The sequence below is a fragment of the Penicillium chrysogenum genome, assembly GCF_028827035.1.
Source record: "Penicillium chrysogenum strain IBT 35668 chromosome Unknown utg000001l_segment0_segment0, whole genome shotgun sequence".
Taxonomy (NCBI): Eukaryota; Fungi; Ascomycota; class Eurotiomycetes; order Eurotiales; family Aspergillaceae; genus Penicillium; species Penicillium chrysogenum.
The window spans coordinates 3946748-3965348 of NW_026622749.1; the positions used below are offsets into that span (position 1 = coordinate 3946748).

General features: G+C 50.3%; 9 protein-coding genes across 9 annotated transcripts; 4 read left to right on the forward strand and 5 right to left on the reverse strand.

Moving 5' to 3' along the window:
- Positions 1 to 206: 206 nt before the first annotated feature.
- Positions 207 to 1301, reverse strand: N7489_001573 (uncharacterized protein; the record flags this gene model as incomplete). The annotated part of the gene is made up of 1 exon (XM_056707328.1): positions 207 to 1301. One exon carries the CDS (start codon positions 1299 to 1301, stop codon positions 207 to 209), a length of 1095 nt encoding a protein of 364 aa, XP_056571630.1.
- A 631-nt stretch (positions 1302 to 1932) lies between these two features.
- N7489_001574 (anaphase promoting complex subunit 11) lies at positions 1933 to 2367 on the reverse strand (the record flags this gene model as incomplete). The annotated part of the gene is made up of 4 exons (XM_056707329.1): positions 1933 to 1958; positions 2008 to 2071; positions 2135 to 2166; positions 2226 to 2367. The coding sequence occupies 4 exons, from the start codon at positions 2365 to 2367 to the stop codon at positions 1933 to 1935; spliced, it is 264 nt and encodes an 87-aa protein (XP_056571631.1).
- Positions 2368 to 2633: 266 nt separating this feature from the next.
- N7489_001575 (sulfurtransferase) lies at positions 2634 to 3721 on the forward strand (the record flags this gene model as incomplete). Its single annotated transcript, XM_056707330.1, has 2 exons — positions 2634 to 3595; positions 3664 to 3721. 2 exons carry the CDS (start codon positions 2634 to 2636, stop codon positions 3719 to 3721), a joined length of 1020 nt encoding a protein of 339 aa, XP_056571632.1.
- Positions 3722 to 4230: 509 nt separating this feature from the next.
- N7489_001576 (uncharacterized protein) lies at positions 4231 to 5570 on the forward strand (the record flags this gene model as incomplete). The annotated part of the gene is made up of 2 exons (XM_056707331.1): positions 4231 to 4351; positions 4429 to 5570. 2 exons carry the CDS (start codon positions 4231 to 4233, stop codon positions 5568 to 5570), a joined length of 1263 nt encoding a protein of 420 aa, XP_056571633.1.
- A 718-nt stretch (positions 5571 to 6288) lies between these two features.
- N7489_001577 (RPEL repeat-containing protein) lies at positions 6289 to 6887 on the forward strand (the record flags this gene model as incomplete). Its single annotated transcript, XM_056707332.1, has 3 exons — positions 6289 to 6419; positions 6490 to 6590; positions 6712 to 6887. The coding sequence occupies 3 exons, from the start codon at positions 6289 to 6291 to the stop codon at positions 6885 to 6887; spliced, it is 408 nt and encodes a 135-aa protein (XP_056571634.1).
- A 463-nt stretch (positions 6888 to 7350) lies between these two features.
- On the reverse strand, positions 7351 to 8254 carry N7489_001578 (translin family protein; the record flags this gene model as incomplete). The annotated part of the gene is made up of 2 exons (XM_056707333.1): positions 7351 to 7999; positions 8055 to 8254. 2 exons carry the CDS (start codon positions 8252 to 8254, stop codon positions 7351 to 7353), a joined length of 849 nt encoding a protein of 282 aa, XP_056571635.1.
- Positions 8255 to 8470: 216 nt separating this feature from the next.
- Positions 8471 to 11219, reverse strand: N7489_001579 (glycoside hydrolase family 2 protein; the record flags this gene model as incomplete). The annotated part of the gene is made up of 5 exons (XM_056707334.1): positions 8471 to 9268; positions 9316 to 9551; positions 9600 to 10030; positions 10090 to 11040; positions 11098 to 11219. 5 exons carry the CDS (start codon positions 11217 to 11219, stop codon positions 8471 to 8473), a joined length of 2538 nt encoding a protein of 845 aa, XP_056571636.1.
- Positions 11220 to 13190: 1971 nt separating this feature from the next.
- Positions 13191 to 15611, forward strand: N7489_001580 (uncharacterized protein; the record flags this gene model as incomplete). Its single annotated transcript, XM_056707335.1, has 3 exons — positions 13191 to 13420; positions 13481 to 14552; positions 14610 to 15611. The coding sequence occupies 3 exons, from the start codon at positions 13191 to 13193 to the stop codon at positions 15609 to 15611; spliced, it is 2304 nt and encodes a 767-aa protein (XP_056571637.1).
- Positions 15612 to 15869: 258 nt separating this feature from the next.
- Positions 15870 to 17277, reverse strand: N7489_001581 (DUF3712 domain-containing protein; the record flags this gene model as incomplete). Its single annotated transcript, XM_056707336.1, has 3 exons — positions 15870 to 16528; positions 16580 to 17004; positions 17072 to 17277. 3 exons carry the CDS (start codon positions 17275 to 17277, stop codon positions 15870 to 15872), a joined length of 1290 nt encoding a protein of 429 aa, XP_056571638.1.
- Between the last annotated feature and the right edge of the window lie 1324 nt (positions 17278 to 18601).

Consider the following 18601-nt stretch of genomic DNA (forward strand, 5'->3'; position numbering starts at 1 on the left):
AGAAAGGCGATTGTACTTGGCGTTTCTGGTTTGGCTACATTGAACTTCCTATGGGAATGTCAGATCCGATCTTAATACCATAGTTGATCTCCCAGTTTGTCTTGGTTTGTCTTTTTAAGGTATGTTCATGAGGCTCGGCACTGGCCTATTAGTAGACTAGATAGACTAAATACAAACGCCGATGCTTCCCCAGCAATAACAAATCATCAAGAATGTTCCCCTTCAGCATATGCCGCACTATCCCTCTTGGTCTGAATGGTCTCTTCGGCTGTCTCGGGGGAGAAGGGATGCTGCACGAGTTTCTCCTCATCATGTTCTCCCTTGGAGTCCGCTGCCTCTGCTGCGTCGATAACAACCTGCAACTCGCTCATCCGCTTTGCAAACTGGTCCATCATCTCCTCAAGTGTGCCCTCCTTGTCCTTTCCACCCACCTTAATCGGCAGCCCACCTGTGCCACGGATCTTCAACATCAAACCATGTCCTGGTGACTCGCTAGGATTACTATTCTCAAAAGTTGGCGCCGGCACCACTTCTGTGTTGAGAACCTGCCATGTTGATGAGAAACTCTGCGCCTCTGTAACGCGATATTGCGGGTGTAGCTGTCCCTGATCCTGTGGCAACGCGGAAGCGTTCGCCGGTGACGAAGATATGGACCTGGTGCCACCTCCTTTGCCTGGCGCTACTTGTTCGGTTACCGGACTGGTTTGTGCTGCCCCAGGTGTGTGTGGTGAGGGCTCCATGTCAAGGATGACATAATTCTCTCGAACGCCTGGAACGGGTGGTGGGAGTAGGGTGCTTTTGGCTAGGTCCGGGTTGGAGGAGTCTTTGATCTCGTCCTGGAGATTCGATGCTTGGATTTGCGCGATCCGGTCTTTCTTAGAATCGGAGAGAGCTTCTTGCTGCGCGGCCAAGCTACGTATGGCTGCCTCTGTCACGATGTCGGTGTCATCGTCAGAGAATATGTAGTGGACCGTTGGGTGATAGTAGTCTGAGGTATGGGCGTCTTCGATCAAGGTGAAGAACGGCTGGAATGCGGGGTGAGATAGAGGTTGCTCTTGGCCTTCCTCGGGGTGGTCTTTGGTTTCATCCATAACTCCATCTTGGCAGGGCGATGTAGCTATTCCTGGGGGCTGGTGCGTTTCGTCTGTTGATGGGCGGCCCTCTGGCAGTTGCCCTCTCGAGTGTCGATCATGCGGGCGCGAAGAGGCGGTGCCTGGCCGAGAGGGTGTTTCTTTGTGCAGGGACTGCCGGGATGAGGAAGATGATAGAGGAGGGTGGTAGGGAGACTTGTTCAGAGACATCTCCATAAGCTGAAGCTACATCATTCCGGAGAAGAGCTTGGGATAGGATGAGGTTCTGTATCGCGTGCGGAGAGCTTCTTATCGATATCGCCACGTGATCAGATGAAACCTGACAGCTATGGAGCGGTGTTGTTGATCTTGTATCGAATGACTTTTATATTGGTACATATATGAATTAATATATGAGACGGCGTTATCATTCCTTGTGTTTTAAGATGCGAGATTGTAGTTGGTATGTTGCTTGTATGATTTAATAATAACCAATATACCTATGGCTCGATCTGGAATATATACATTGACATGCCGAAAGATCGAACACTATAAATGATATGCAATGGTACTTTTAACCACTAAAGCGTACACTGAGAAAGTCCAACTACGCACGAATAACAGTCGTCCCAATAGGAATAGCCTCGATTTATAAAATGAAGTATAAACTGGGACCCAATCTCGTGTCGATTGATCCAAAATCGCTCCAACCACGGCATTAATTTGATGAGTTGAGACTGGCATCCCACCAACTCTTCCAATCTCAGTTAGTATGCCCAGTAAAAACACAAACGGGTATCTAGTATTCGTCCGACAACGCCTTGATAATAATTGACAAGAAGAAAAAACACAAATTAGGCCGTTATTCCTTGTCCTTCCATTCGAATTCTGGAGACAGTTAGCTCAACATCTCACAGAGAATGCAGAGAAAGCATACTTTGTCGGCACATTGGACATAGTCCCTTGGAAGTTTCCAGGTCAATCCAGGTCATTAAGCAATGCTGTTCCCAAAAAGACTTGATCAGTCCAGTCCTAGTTTGAGACGCTCAGTTCGCAAGTCTTACCATATGGAACGCGTGGTTACATCTTCCTTGCACTGTGATAGACCCAATAGTCAGTATTTAGCATCGAGTAGGGAGTAGAAATGCCACTCACCAAGGGCGCAGTCGTCGCCGGGGAATTTGCAGGTTGGACAAGTTCCGTCGAACTGAACACGACAGATGCCACACACTTCATCCTCAGGAATATCCCAATGCCAAGTAGCAACGGCATTCCATTCTTTAATGGTGACCTTCATTGTGGAGTGGGATAGTGGAGAGCCAAGCTGAAGAGGCGAAGAGAAGGGAAAATCAACACCCGACGCTTATCTCTTATCGATATCACATGTCCACAGGTTCTCCGCACCTCCACATATGCCGCCATAACACGCAATAGTTAGTGCTCCTCGTATTGCTCTTGCTTTTCCGCTTCATCTTACTCGTTGGTTCTGCCTTGCATTTTGATAAGGCTTTGCTACCTCGTTATGTAAATTGGTCTTTAAAAAGGCTCCCTTTCCTCTCCACCATGGCTTTTGCAGCCCGATCCTTTTCTCCTGCTCGTCTCTTCCGCCCCAACATGTCCATCTCTACAGGGCTCCATAGTCAGCGCAATGTCTCTTTTTCCTCGTATCTAGTGACACCAAAGCAGCTGAATGAAGCACTCAAGAAGAACCCCCCAACAAAAATCTCAACTTCCCCGCGCGTGATTCCCCTCTGTGCAGCATGGTTCATGCCGAACGATCCAGAGGGTCGCAAGGGAATTGACTCGTTCCGCAACTCGCGCATCCCTCAGGCCCGGTTCTTTGACCTTGACGCTGTCAAGGATCAGGATTCACCCTATCCACACATGCTTCCCACTTGCGAGACCTTTGCCGAGGCTATGAGCGAGTTGGGGATCCGTCGCGACGACTCGGTGGTGGTCTACGACACTGCCGACCTGGGCATATTCAGCGCGCCCCGTGTAGGCTGGACGCTGCGCGTCTTCGGTCATCCCAATGTGCACATCCTCAACAACTATCGTCTCTGGATCAAAGAAGGTTTTCCGACCGAGAGCGGTGAGGCAGCGGTGACGGAGAAGTCCAAGTACCCTGTTCCGACATACGACTCGCGACTAGTGATCTCTTTCCGGGAGATGAAGGAGTTGGCATTGGACTATGGCAAAGAAGGTGCTGAGGAAATAGAGATCCTCGATGCACGTTCTTATGGTCGCTGGGCTGGAACCGACCCGGAGCCGCGCCCTGGCCTGTCATCAGGCCATATTCCTGGCTCCAAGAGCATGCCCTTCCAAGAACTGCTGGATCCTGAAACCAAAACCTACCTCCCTGCTGAAGACCTGCGAAAGGTCTTCGAGGACCACAAGGTGGATCCAAACCAATCAATTATCAGCTCGTGCGGCACTGGCGTGACTGCCTCCATCATTGAGACAGCCCTGAATGAGGCGGAATATGGCGACCCAAACCTGCGCCGCGTATATGATGGCAGTTGGACGTAAGTATACAAAGTTTCCCCTGTGATTCAGATGTCGCTACTAGTACTAATATGGACATGGAAACCAGTGAGTGGGCTCAGCGAGTTAAGGAATCGGATGGCCTCATCAAGAAGGTGAAGTCATAAGCCGCCATGAAGGATCTGGAACACTTTTACTTCATGAACATGATCTTTCTTTTTTCTACTTCTCTCTACCCTTAGACTGTATCCATTTTCGATATATAGAAACCCTCACTTCTCTCTTTAAATTCGGTCTTCCAAGGTTGTTCCTGAAGCCCGCTTAGTCAGCATATTTCCAACTCTGCCCATCGCATCATTTCTCAAGGTGCGTTCCTTTGGCCCCTAGCAGACTGTATTGTTACAAAGATGCTGCAGATGGAAATATCCTGTCAACTGGATTCTCATCGTGAGTAAAAATTCGGCTCCCATCAACCAACATCCCACTACTCCCTCCCACCCCCCACATTCCTAGGTCCCTCCATCATCAAACCTCCTTCCTCAGCTCTAGGCCCGTGCTGACCGGCCCCGATTTAGTCGCGGTCGTCTACAATTCTAGTCTTCCGATATAGGGTGGTCTTTACCCTGTATCTCTCACTCACTACGATCGCAGCGAGCACACTCGTTCACTATCCGCCATGTCGACCGGACGCAAGGTCTTCCGCTGTGCCGTGGACGAGACGGCCCTGTCCACCAATATTAGCGAAATCAAGAAATGGACAACAAATGGCGCTATTGATCTTGTGGTTCCTCTTTACAGTGAGTATCCGCATACTGAAGGGACTCTGATTGCCTCACTGCAGCGCTTGCCGGTCTAACTATTATCCTCCGATTAGCACTTGAACGACTCCATGCGCTGAAGCGAGCAGGATCGCAGGTCGCCATCAACGCCCGCGAAGCTGTCCGCTTCCTTGACCGTGTCACTTCCGGCAAAGATCACATCGCTGCCGACCGAGTTGTCCTACAAGGTCCCATGGAACAATACGAGCGCTGGGAGGATGCCGAGAAATTCTTCCTGCCGGAATTCGAAGAGGAGCCCGAGGCTATCGACGAGGCAGTTACCAATGACGAGCCCGCGATCCAACCCAGCGTCGATGAAACTGTGACCAAGAACGAGTCGGACGATCTGTCGCAGATGCTTTTGTCCAAGCTGAACTTCAAGAAGGACGCGGAGGCTGTGTCGATCACCTCCGTCGGCACCCCCAGTGGACCTGGATCGCGCGCGTCCTCTCGCAGCTCCCGTACCAGCCCTGAGTGTGCGCAACATGAGTCTAGCAATGGAACAAAGAACCAGAAGACCAAGAGCAAGTCTACCAGCCATCAGCGCACCATCTCCGGATCTGTTATCCCGACCGCGCCGACCGCTCTGCGCCCATTGCTGAGCGCCCTGCTCTGGCGGTTGCATGCCGGCCCTGATGCCGATAATTCTGCTAAGACCTGCATTCTCATCTCTAATGACCGCGCGACCCAGGTGTGGGCTCAGAAATTTGGCATTGGTGTTAAGAACATTCTGCAGTTACGTACCGCTATCCAGTATGAGGAGCGCGAGTACAAAAACCGCTGCAAATACGTCGAGAAGACTCAGGCGCAACCTGAGCCGAAGACGTTATTGTCCTATGAGGAAGAGAGCGACGAGGATGAGCTAGTGTTCGTCCCTCGCGGCCGTGGAAAAGGAACTCCCCGTGGTGCTCCGCGCGGTGGTCAGCGCAAGGCTGCCCCCAAGGCCGCACCACTTCCTGCCGAGCCTACTGCTACAATGGAAGTTCCTACGAAGCCCATCGACCCGGATTCTTTCAGCCGGTCTCTGGGCGGTGCGACCAAGGCGGCCACTGTGGACTTGAGCACCCAGCAGGGTGCCGCCGGTGCCTCCCGCGGTAATGCTGGAGCCTCTCGCCGCTCATCCAATGGTCGCCGTGGTGGATCTTCGCGCGGTGCACGAGGCAATGGTCGTGGCCGTGGTAAGCTCTGGGTTCCTTGATTAGCACGAGCAGAACGGTCTACTCCAAATCATCTCTTGATGATTGTAGACTGGAATGTTTTGTGAACCAATGCATCCAGTACCGGACAGGGGTGCCTCTTTTCTCTTTGCTGGACTGCAATAATCCCCCCCCAATGCGGGGATCTGGATCTGGATCTGTCTTGCTGTGATTGCCTGCAGAGTGTGTTTTTCCCTCTTCCCCCGGCATAAATGATCCCAGAATCCCGGCATGATTCGGATCTCAGACACGAAAGGACATGAATCCCATGGTGGATTCGACCCGCGGCTGTGATGCGCTGCTTGGATATGTCTACTTCGGAAAACCTGTGCCCCACCCTTTTTTCCCCTTTCACCTTTTCCTTAGGAGACGGAGATGGGAGATCGTCAAATTGCGGAGACGTTGAGACGGTTGCTCTTTTTTTTTTTTACCTTTTTTTATTGCGCTGGGAGATGGTATGATAATGGATTGTATCTTTTTTGTCTTATGATCTACTAGCATCCCAATTATCCTAGATTATCCCAGAAAATTCGATGATGTTTTCTCCTATTGTATAGTATGATGTGTATAGACCGCCGCTTTCCCCGCGTGATTGTCCCGTGGGACAATCACTTGACTTTTGCCTTCTCCAGGGCGTCCAGGGCTTCCAGGACTTTCTTAATTACTTCATTCCTCTACTGCTTTCGCCTAACACATTTGTGACTATCATTACTTACTACAATGTCCTCCATCGAGCAGTCCCTTCCCCCGACCAGCGAGCGTCGCAACTCGCTGGAGAAACACCTCCAAACCCGCCCGGATATGCAGGACCTCAAGAACCGCCACATCCTGCTAGACACCAATGTAGCTCCGTGAGTGTTCCCCGGGGATATTCCTCAGTTTTTCTTTTCCTCATGAGATATGGTTGTTAATACATTATAGAGCCCTTCAATCTGCCCGCCAGGAGCTCGACCGCCAGCGTGCTACAGATAGTCTGAAGAAGAACCTGGAGAAGAGGCCTGACAAGGACGAGTTGGTTGAGCGTTTGTTTCCCTTTTCTTTTCTCTTTTCATTCTGTGTTTATATGTCATTCCTTATTTTCTACTTTCGTTTTGTAGAGATTGGTACCTGGGATTCTTCTCGATATACTAACAACCTGCAAAGGTAATATCCTCCCCGCAACTTCCGCCGCCCCAGCGCTGCAGGCCCACGCCCAAGAACTCAAGCGACACATGCTGGCCGATAACCTCGAGCATAAGATTCAGAACCGGCCACAACCTGAAGAGCTGATTTCCCAGGGTATTCTCTCCGAGGATGAGAACCCACGCTCGCCCGTCTAATTTTGGCCCTATCGAGGCAACATTGCCACAGCTTTGGTGCTATGAGATATGGGTGATACGATCGTTTTATGAGGGCGTTTTTCTTCTTTTTCTTCCTTTTTTACAATTGGAAATGCTCTTTTTCCTTATGCCTTTCGACTGTTTCTGTAGTTTTTCTACTGTCTCTACCGTTTCGAACTTGTGATGTCACCATGACGCACGTGTTGTATAGCATCAAATACAGAAGATGCGCATTTCTATAGAATACACGTACATATGTAGAAATAAGGCACTAATGGGGGGATATTGGGGCATAATGATAGAGAGAGACATTAATTGCGATTAGGTATAATTCTGGCATACATGTATGGAAATGTAGACCCAAACTATAACAGGCTACATCGATGTACAGCTGGTCATTCAAAATTATGCCATTGATCATTCCTGGATACCTCATGATAAGTAGTTTTTCTTTTAGTTGGTTTTAGTAGGATCCCACCTCCACCGCAGCTGATAGATCAGGTGTCCAGCCACTCGGCCTCTCACTCCCACGAACGACAATCCCATATGCCGCCCGTTCGACCTTCTCCACACTGTTCTGCATCACATCCAGCTTCTTTGCCATATCCCGGAACATGTAATGCCGCTGTGGTACACTGAGGGCCTCAAACCCTGCACGTATAGCACGTAGATCACCCACAATGCCACCCTGCGAGGACGCGACCGTAGATTTCTCCCTTTCGCTGGCTGAGTTCTCAGTCAACTGGGTAGCACTTGCGTTCCCGGAGCTCAGTGATAAAACCGCGAAGCGCATCATCTCTCCTGTGAGATCGTACAGGCCCATTAGGTAGTCTTCTTCTGAAACGAGGATCTGTGGAGGGACCCGGGCGGAGCACTCGGCGTGGGTGATGAGCGTTTGCGTGCGTAGGTAGTGGTCAAAGGAGAGGGCTTCAATGAATTCTTGGATTCCTCCACTGATTTGGCGCTGGTATCGCCAGCCATTGATGCCGAGCTGTTCGGGGACGACTTCTTCGAACAGCGCGTGGATTTGGTCGAAGCGGGTTTGGTTTTCTTGGGCGATTTTAGGTGGGAGGGGTTGGTTTGTTGCGCGCACTCGTTGGAGAGCGAAGATACTAGAGGGATCTCAGTTAGTGATGCTTTTCTTTACACTGGGAGGTGCAGGCGCACATCTTCTTGCTCAGGGCGGTAATGTCGCGGCTTTTCTTGATGATACGCTCGCGGCGGTCATGGTGCTCGTCCAGCTCGTCGCGGAAGTTCTCGAAGATTGACAGGATCGGACGAGCTGGCTCTATTTCTGCTTCTGCCATGATTGTGTCTTTAGGATTGAGGTCGAGGGGCTGGCCTTCCCAGTCGCGTTTGGGACCCATTGGCAAAAAGTTGGAGGTTGTTAAGTTCAGATCGCCCTGATAAGCTATCAGCCCTGGAGATAATCTTCTCTCTTACATCTTACATTATCCCGGGACATACTCCTTGGTTTACTACATCATCTATGCATTGATATTTAAAACGAAGAGTCTTGGCTTGTATTTAACTGCTTCTGCTCATTGAAATCATATTGTCCACGGCTATATGGTAGTAGCTACTCATTCAACAACTTGGCACGATGCTTGTCCCAGGTATCGATATCTCAGACGCTCACTTCCAAGGCCAGTAACCGTGACTGTCTGCTCATCACCAGGGACAATGTCAATAGCGTTGTCCTCAAGCTGTACACCCTCTTGCTCCTCAAAGACAAGACACTTGACTGGCTTGCGCGCATTGATCACCAACACCGTCTCACCAGACTTCCCTGTCTGCCTCTTAACCTCTACCTGTCGTTCGGACAGATTGAGATACTTCAACGGCTGTGGCCAGTCGACATCCCGTGCTACAACCTTGTTGTCCACCCACAATCGGGCGGCGAGGACATGCGGTTCTGGTTCGGCGATGTGGTCCAGAACACCATCAGCGATGATATCCGTGGTGCCATTGGCAGCAATGGTGATGTTTTCGCGCACGATCGGTGCCCGGATATCGCGGCCTGTGTTGACAGAGAGGAACCGCAGCTCGACACTGCCTTGGACGGTCTTTGATTGATTGCTGGCGATCCAAAGTTCGTACTTGCTGGTCTTGGGTGGCTGGGCGTGTGCCACGCTCCAGTCGTGGTGCTCACGTCGGACCCCGACGGCGATCGGGTTCATAACCCGCTTGACGGCGTAGTATGCTGGCTTGGGCTTGAGGAAGTAGTCCACGATGGCCCAGGAGATTGTCGGCCAGCAGTCGTTCAGCTGCCAGAGCAGTGCGCCACCGCAGTGTCGCTCGTCACCCCATTGCCGGCGCCAGCCTCGGTAGCCAAACATCATGGTCTCTGCTTGTACAACTTGGGTGAGATAGATATAGGTCTGGTCATGTTAGCCTGCATCGATGGCCATCGTGATGGTAGTCATACCTCAAGGTCTGTGGCGGTCCGTAGATTCTCTACAAGATACGTCGCCAGTCTTCGTTCGTGACCATCGGCCTTATTGTGGAAGTCGATCACATGGGATTGAGGGAATTTGTCCTCCGGGTTCTCAACAAAGTAGTCAATGGTAGAGAGGTGGGGGAATGCCTCCATTCCGAACTCGCTGTTGAACCGGCCGCCGAGAGTATCGAAGATTTGGTACTTCTCCTGCGTTCCATGCCACACTATTCTGATGATTAGCATTATTCTCAAAGTTTGCTGGGAAAGCTAACCGTTCCACTGGTGCATATCACCAACAGTGGGGTCTGACGATATCTTGCCATCTCCCCATGGACTCCCAGGGTGGTAGAATGTGCCAGGTGAGTATTCAGCCACCACATCTGGGAGCAGCTTTTCATAAATGTATCGTGCGGGGAAATCCGTCTTCAACCAGTTCTCCGGGTCTTTGTCCTCGTAGTTATAGGTCAAGCCTTCTGACTCTGCAACTTGATAATCCTCATTGTTGCCCGCATAGAGCACAATTGAAGGATGGTGGCGCATACGCTCCAAATTATAGATGGTCTCCTGACGGACAGATTCGAGCATCTCGGGCCATGTGGGATAATTACCGCATCCGAACATGAAGTCTTGCCAGACTAGCACTCCCAATTCATCACAGGCCTCATAGAAGGAGTCGTCCTCATATATACCACCACCCCAGACACTTACTCAAAGTTAGCTAAGTTTGTATAAGTTATAGAACATAGAGAAGTCAAAACCTACCGAATCATCACTTGTCTGCCAGCGACCATAAGTTCAATCCACTTGCGGTATCGCTCGGCACTAATAGCAGGGAGCAGACTGTCTGCCGGAATCCAACACGAACCGCCGCAGAAAATGTCCATACCATTAATTCGGAAGAAAAAGGATTTGCCATGCTTGTCCGGTTGTTGAACGACCTCGGCGGTCCGGATACCAAACTTCTTGGATGTCTGGTCAACCTGTTCACCATTGCGAAGCAGCGACACCGATACGTCGTATAGAGTCTGCTCGCCATATCCATGGGGCCACCACAGAGCCGGCTTGTCGACTGAGAATGTTACTTGAGCGGCCTTTGCCGACACTGGGATAGTCTGGCTTGCAATCTCCTTCCCTTTCAAGCCTAAGCTAACCTGGGCCGTGTAGTCGCCATCACCGACGCTCTCCACATCGATAACGGCCGTCACCTCAGCTGTCTGGTGGTCTGCGGAGAGCTGCGTTTTGGGCCAGACATTGGCTACGCGGGCCTGATACACCTCAAACCGTACGGCACGCCAGATGCCCGCGGTCATCAACACTGGACCCCAGTCCCAGCCCCAGTGGTACTGGGCTTTCCGCGCAGCCATGCGCGATGGATCGCCGTTGAATCCGACCCATTTGTGCGTGGTGTCTTTGGCCCGGAGCTCGCGGGCCTTGATGAGTGCACAGTCGAACTCAATCTCGAGCGTGTGTTCGCCCTCTGCTTCCAATGCTTTGGTTACATCCACCCGGTGGCCCAGGAACATGTTATCACTCTCCAGGATCACTTGTCCATCCAGCTTGACCTTGGCAAAGGTATCAAGACCATCGAAGACCAGCACAATCGAAGAGCCGGCGGGGGTGGATGGCTTCTGTACGACATTTCGGTAGACCCATGACTTCTCGTTGACCCAGCGGGCATCCAATTCTTTGAATCCGACATAGGGATCATCGAGCCTGTTGGAAGCAATACTGTTAGATTTTGAAACGTTTGGTTTGGGAAAAGCAGCTCACTTCTTGTTGGCGATGAGATCCTGTTGTACCACTGATGGGACCGAAGCTACTGGCAGCCATTCGTCGGTGTCCCGGTCTTTGAAGGACCAGCCAGAAGACAGCGAGTGCACAATCTTAGCCATTTTTGAAAGGCAATTGGCAATATGAAGGAGGTAGCTTTGTCTGCCCCGGATTTATACATAGTTGGAGACGACTGATGCTTATCGATAAGCCCCGAGACTCCCTTTCCCCTTTGGGAAAACCAAAATGTGCCGTGTCAAAAGGGGAATAGCGCTACCACATGACCGGTATAATTGCAGTTTGTGCTCTTCAAATACAGTGAAACAATGGGAATTTGCAAGTCCCCAGAATTTCACCCGTGTCTCCCCCACATGTGCACCAACTTGGGAGTTGATTCGAACCCTCTGGGGTTGTTATATCCACCCAAGAGCTTTGTTGGCCACGGAATTGGTCCCGTCAAGCTCAAAATGTCATTGTTGATGTTCGGGTTTCTTTACATGAGTTTCTGCTATCATAAACCGGGAGACTCCCTGGACTGATGAACCTGTATATCATCCGCTTCCTCCTCGTGTATGTGTGTACAGGCAGCTTCCAAGGTTCTTTCGGTCATCGGCCTCTACGATTAATATATCATTATCCCACCAATTACCTTTAGATGCATGACGGTTCGTCACAAGTCTGCAACCGAACCAATCACCGTTGAAGATCGCCAGGCAGCGGGCGTCTTTCATCCTTCGGCTCCCTTTCCATCCCATAGGCTTGGCATGCCAGACTTGCCTGGAGATCAATGATCAGACCATGGAGATTTGCAGATTGCTGGCTTCGACTTTACCTTGAAATTTGCGGAGTCTGACTCTCTTCGTCTCTTTTTGTCTCCTTGAGAAGAAGAGACAGTACGGAGAGGACTCTTAACTGCCCGTGTCCCCATTTCGGGCACTTGACTCGAAAGAGACATGGCGCGAAGGTATCTCGGCACCAGACCCCAAGTGGCAAAGCGCCCCGAAGCGCGCCATTGGCACATTGCCCCTCCTGATACACGGGGTAAGCATAAGTGGGGATGAGCACCAGCCCCTCGATTTGTGAAAATCCCTCATTCAAGGTGTTGGGGGGTCGGGCTCCAAGCCATTATGGTATACTCCGTACGGAGCACACGGAGTACAGCGCCAAGACTTGCAATGAAATGGGGATGAAATGAGAAGGTTTGACACATCCACATTGATTGGCGAAACATGTTGAAATTTCCGGCCAAAGGGAGATTTGCTGGTACTGGACCATCGGACCTAATATCCCCATGCAAGAACGGACATGCACTGCTAGTCCTCTTCCCCATACGATCCAGTCCCATCTTGCAGGGCTCACAAGGCGAGTCTGGGGAAATTGCCCCTCACTTTGAGGAATCCATGCCACACTATGAAGTACCGAGCACCATGCAATGCAGGTTCTGTGGCGTGTGAGCACTGGAAGCGAGATTGGATATTTCCCGTGAATGGCACACCTGCCACCCCTGTCCATGCTGGCGTAGCAATTCCCGGCTGGAATATTAGGCAGCTCGGGACTTGAAACCCCAGTGACTGTACAAAGTCCCCTGTTGGTCTTACATATGCCGGGAGTTGATGATATAGACATGTCCACGTCAAACCGAAGGTTAAAGGGCCTTTTTCCCTCTGTTTTCCCTACAAGATCCGTGAGAAAGAGTGTTCGTCTTGCCACGCCTTGCAAGGAATAGTCCGGAGTCACGGACGTCACTAGCCTATAGTCGTCCAATATGCCCGACCAATCACTCTGACCCGAGTGAGACCGGACAGGAAAAAAGACTTGCATAGTTCAAATCCATCACGAAAATGCGGGGAGATTAAGCGGATCAGCCTATTTTCTTCGTTCTGCTTAGGTCTTTTCGGCTTTAGTCTGCTTTTCCCCTTTTTATCTTCTTTTTCTTCCATCTCCTCTAGACCTATGACTTTCCACCTTTGCGCAATGTGAGGAATCAACTGTCACAACCCAACAGAAACATTATACGACACTATTATTCTACTCATCCATGACGCCACCTCAGTGACCACACGGTGGTCGTGAATTTATAACTATCATCAAGAATGTTCCATACCTTCGAGGGGTTTGAGAACCCCACGGCTGCAACTCCTGCCCGCAACCGGTCTACCAGTGAAAGACGTGAATCTATTAGTCGCCGTGTGACAACCTTGCGCGCTTGTACATCTTGTCGCCATCGCAAGATCAAGTGTGATGGCGAGAAGCCATGTGAGGCATGTCGGTGGTATAAGAAGTCGGACCAGTGTCACTATTCAGACCCGCGGCCCTCGCGGAGGTGAGTCACTCGCCCATGTCCCCCTTACCCTTAACTATCTAACCAGTTTGGTATATATAGACACGTGGAAAAACTATCTACAACTCTGGAAGAGTATCGAAGTATCTTGGGAAAGTTATTCCCAAACTTCTCTCCAGAGTCATTGGTAAATTTGCCACGTGAGAAACTCCTCGAGCTCACAGTCGCCCCGTCGGGCTCTCACATGCAAACACAGTCACATCATGCCGATTCACCATCCACGTCGGTTTCCATGGAAGCCCACGTCTCGCCTTTGTCAAATGAGGATGACAACCTCGAGGCTCTGCAAACCATGCCTGAGGAACTACCGGATAGCCGTAATACTAGCTCCTCGGATCTAGTAGAGGGCGTCTCGGATGATGTTAATGGCTTGTCGCTGTCGGCTCGCCAGCCTTCATCTTACCTGGGTGTATCATCTATCCAGGCTGTGATCAAGGTCATTGTCTGGTTGGATCCAGGCTGTGCCTCGTACTTTTCGCGGACTCCCGTCAACGAACAGGAGGATGCGATCGGATGGCCGCACCGTGCGCCTGTCACACCCCCACAACCCCTTATTCCACCCTCAGAGATGCAAATGCTCGATGCATATTTCCTCTATTTTCAAGCCTTTGCTCCCATGATCGATGAGCGCTCCTTCCGCGAGGCTTACTGCGCTGGTCGTCGGAGGGATGACCATTGGCTTGCTCTACTGAACATTGTGCTTGCTCTCGGTTGCATTGCGGCTACAGGACCCGATGATACGACACACCAGACATACTTCCTGCGATGCAAGAGCCACCTAACTCTGACTTCCTTGGGAAGCTCCCATATCGAGACCATCCAGGCGCTGGGACTGATGGGCGGCTGGTACTGCCACTATATCAGCCAGCCGAATCTGGCATACTCCGTTTTGGGTGCTGCGTTGCGTATGTCGGTTGCTCTGGGACTGCATAAGGAGTTTGCAGAGACCCGCCAAATACCGAGTCCAGCGAAGCTAGCGTCCATGGATCTTAAGCGCCGCGTCTGGTGGTCTTTGTTCTGCATGGATACCTGGGCCGGCATGACACTAGGCCGGCCTAGTATGGGTCGGATAGGTTCAAACATTACAGTTAAACCTCCCCTCTGTCGAGACAAGGTAAGTCTTATTCCCTCCCAGAGAAGAATAATCGTTTGACTCATGCAATTCTAATAGGGAAACGTTCTCGAAATCCTCCCTTTGGTGGAAAACATCCGCTTCGCCAAGATCGCCACCCAAGTCCAAGAGTCCCTCGCCGCAGCACCGCTAGTCAAGCACCAAGAAATGGCCCACGCAGATGCGCAGCTTCTAGAGTGGTGGGACAACCTCCCCTCCGTTCTGAAAGACCACGAGCCCTGCTCAGAGTCAATAAACACTGTGCGGACAGTCATGCGTTGGCGCTACTACAACCAACGGATCCTCCTGTACCGACCAACACTGCTCAGCTACGCCATGCGCCGCGTGCCTTATATCGCACTGCGATCGGAAGAGCGCACCGCAATTGAAAAATGTCGCGAGGTCGCAGATGAATCTATTCGGAATATTGCTGCTACGGCGCAGCTTAACCAGCTCTGCGGATGGAATGCTGTCTGGTGGACTTTCCAGGCTTCTCTGGTTCCCTTGGTGGGATTATTCCTCAACGATCCAACGGCAAATGACCCTCGCGCTTCTATTGAGTCCTGTCAGGCGCAGGTGGAAATGGCCATGATGACCCTGGCCCGCATGCAGTCCTTTGGCCATACTGCGAAGCGGTCGCTGGATGCTATCTCGCGTATCTACGAGGCTAGCAAGCGGGGACAGGATCTTGGCGATCCTGATTCTTCCGCTAGTGTTCTTAGTAGCACTAACCCTTATCCCGCTGGTCGGGATATGTCAGTCATGTTCCCGGCACCTGAACAGGGTCGTGGTAACGTGGCTATGGGCGAGAATGGGTTCCTTGACCCCCTCGCTACTACCCCGTTCGCGGATGATTCAGGAGGCCAGTATCTCTGGGAGTATCTGAGTTGGAGTGACAACAACTTGTGGCCAGGAATTGTCACTGATGTTGATGGGAGGAACGACATGATGACTTTGTTGACTCCGGATCATGAGAAAGGCCCAAAATTCGGAGAACAACCTGCGTATTTCGATCCCATGCCGGATCCTGGGTACTTTGCGAACGGCGGGTTTTATTACTGAACGATCGTTCTCTTCTCTGCTATTCTCCTTTCTATTCTACTATTTTTTGTTCCTTGGGAATTCTTCGATTTAGCATGTTAGCATAGGGCATACGTGGGAAACGAATGTATATTGACTTACCTTTTCTTTGCAAAGCTTCAAGTATATCATGTACTGTAGGATCTCCCATATTTATATATTCCCATGATACGATTGACACAGAAATGGGGTTTTACTCCAGACCAGAAGTCAATATTCAATTCAAGTCAAATCATACATTCATAGGGAGGCATAATATCGAGCCAGCGCATCTATCATTGCGTCTCGTCGTTCCGGATCTTCATCCTCAAGGATCTTTTGAACGTGTCTATTGTGTTTCAGATCTGCGACCTGATTATACGCGTCACCGTATCCAACTGGGCCGTCCAACTGCACCGGGCCTCTCTTGCGTTTGTCATCGGAGTCTGACAATAGTCCACTCGAGCCTATGTGGGCGAGGGAGTTTCTGAGAATATCCCCAATGCTCACGTTTGCCACCAGAGGGAGTGACCCAAGGACCTTTGTATAGTACGGGATTAGAGTGCCGTTGGATACAATTGACCTGGTCACAGCTGTCAGGCTCAGTGCGCCTCTCCTAATGGCGGAGCCCTGTGAGCTGACAACTTCGGTGAGGTTACTGACTATCGTGCCGATATCAACCACACCTCTCAACGGGAATGTGTTGTTGCCCGGTCTCAGAGTGACATTTTTAACCGTTGCGTTGCCGATGACTAGGTCCGTGTTGCCACTTTTGAGGTCAAGTGTGATAGTGCCGACTTCGAAGCTGAGTGCCGAGGGGTTTGGAAGTGTAAGGTTGGCAACGAGGTTGGACCCGTCATCTTCTGCTGGCAAGAGAAATGTGCTATCAGCGATGGAGAAGCCTTCGAACTTGTTTAAAGCTATTTCGGAGATTAGCAATGGAAGACAGACCACTATAGTGAAGTACTCACTTGGGATCACCACATCTTTATCCAATACAATGTGGTTTTTCAGGACGCCAAGATATCCAGTGGTCACTCCATATAGGGATAGTGCTGTTTCCTTTTGGAAGACCGTCTGGCCCACAAAGGTTTCCCAGGAAGTCATATTGAGGATTGGTGTCAACTGGTCGGTGACTCCGAGTGAATAATTGCCCTTGATAGTCTGCCCAGGGATCTCAATTCCTGCATATGCATTCTCATGGCCAGCGGAGCGCACAAATGTGTAGAAGACGACCGGATCGAGTCGAACACCGAGTGCAAGCTTCAAATTTACTTTGGCTTCTAGTGTCATTCGTACTGTATCTGTTGTTGGGTGCATCACTTCGGCATTGACGATTCGTAGGTCCGATTTATTGACAACAAGTTGGGCGATGGCCGGAATTGCCACCAGAAAGCTTGTTTGGCGTTAGTATCAAAGTTGATAATAAACATGAGACGAAGCAAAAGTGCACTGTGACTTACAAAACGGGTAAGAAAATAGCCAAGAAGATCACATTGGCGATGAGGTAGATGCACCAGAATCGCCTGCAATGACGGCGGAATTTATTCTTCTTCGAGGTCGAGCTCAGTGAGGATCCGACCTTTTCGAGTTTGCCAGACTCATCGGACTCTGGGTTGAGAAGCCCTCGATTGCCCCCGATGATATACTTTCCCATGCCCAGCGCCATGATAAAGTGCCTTTGGGAGAGAATATACAGTCTATTTATATGAACACCAAACCCTCATTGAATTATCATATGTCTATAAAAGATACCGAGGACTGAGGAGATTAAGTTTGTAATATATGTCTTCCAGGGCTTGTTTCTTTTGCGGGGGATCGCCATCTCCTGCTATTACGCGGTATATAAAGTACATAGATAACATGGCAAATCTGCACGTCTCTGCCTAAAGGACTGGGTTTATCTCTGTCAAGACAAGCCAATTGTGAAGTACATCCATAACTAGTCTGTCATATTGCTTGTATTATGGAACTAGACCACATACTCAGACGGCATCTTACCTATCAGACCAAATTGTCCCGATTTGGCCGGTCAGATTCCAAAAAGCGGAGGATGGCTTCTTACACAAGCGGCCTAGGTGATACAGGTCCGAGCTGTAATAATGTATGTGCCTTGGCGTGGAGTGTGCTGAACCTCTTGATTACGCTGCACATGCCCTTACTCGATGATCTTATTCCGAGTGCCTTGGTGTGGGTTCATGGTCAGCTTACATGTAACCGAGCTTGATCCTGAACTATTCTAGTATTTGGAAGCTCCGATCTATCCTCCCTATCACAAATGCGGGGATATCAACACACCAAGTGGCCCAAAGTATCATCAACTTGAGCGTTTATATCCATATTTTCTCAGACTTCTCATTTCTGCCATTAAAAATGGCAAAATGGATAGTTACCACTAGGAAGTGTCAATTTGAGGTATTTAGACGATGCCTGATAGTTGAAACGTCAAGACATGGACCTGGGTATAAACGTATAACCCCGTACTAGAAGCATGAAAATCCCTCGGGTTGTCTACTTTTCACATGAACCCTTTTGTCGGCATTTCTGTCAACTTATTTAAAGGAGCTGGGGCCTGAAGATGTCTCCGGGGTTTGCTGATTATCCAGTAACCCCTCTTAGTGGCGTACCAGCTACATGTACATGAGCCAAGACATCAAAACATCCGATATGACTGGCCCAGGATTATCCTTAAGTCCCTGAATGGTCAGCGAGTGTGACATCACAGTATTTCATGTTGGACGTATATCGTATAGAGTGCGAAGGAGTGCTGGAACGTTGGAATCCCCGCAATGCCATGGCTACTTTCCCCGCATTTTGTAGTTCCAATGTGGATCAGTGGATATTCCTTGTCTTGTAGGGTGAAGGCCTTGGGAAGAGTAGTGATTTTGCTTGGCTACATAGTATATATACGATACATATACGCCCTATATCTGCCTGAATACCCCCTTTCAACTATGTAGGAATGTAAGGCCCGGTGTATAACTGTGGGATAC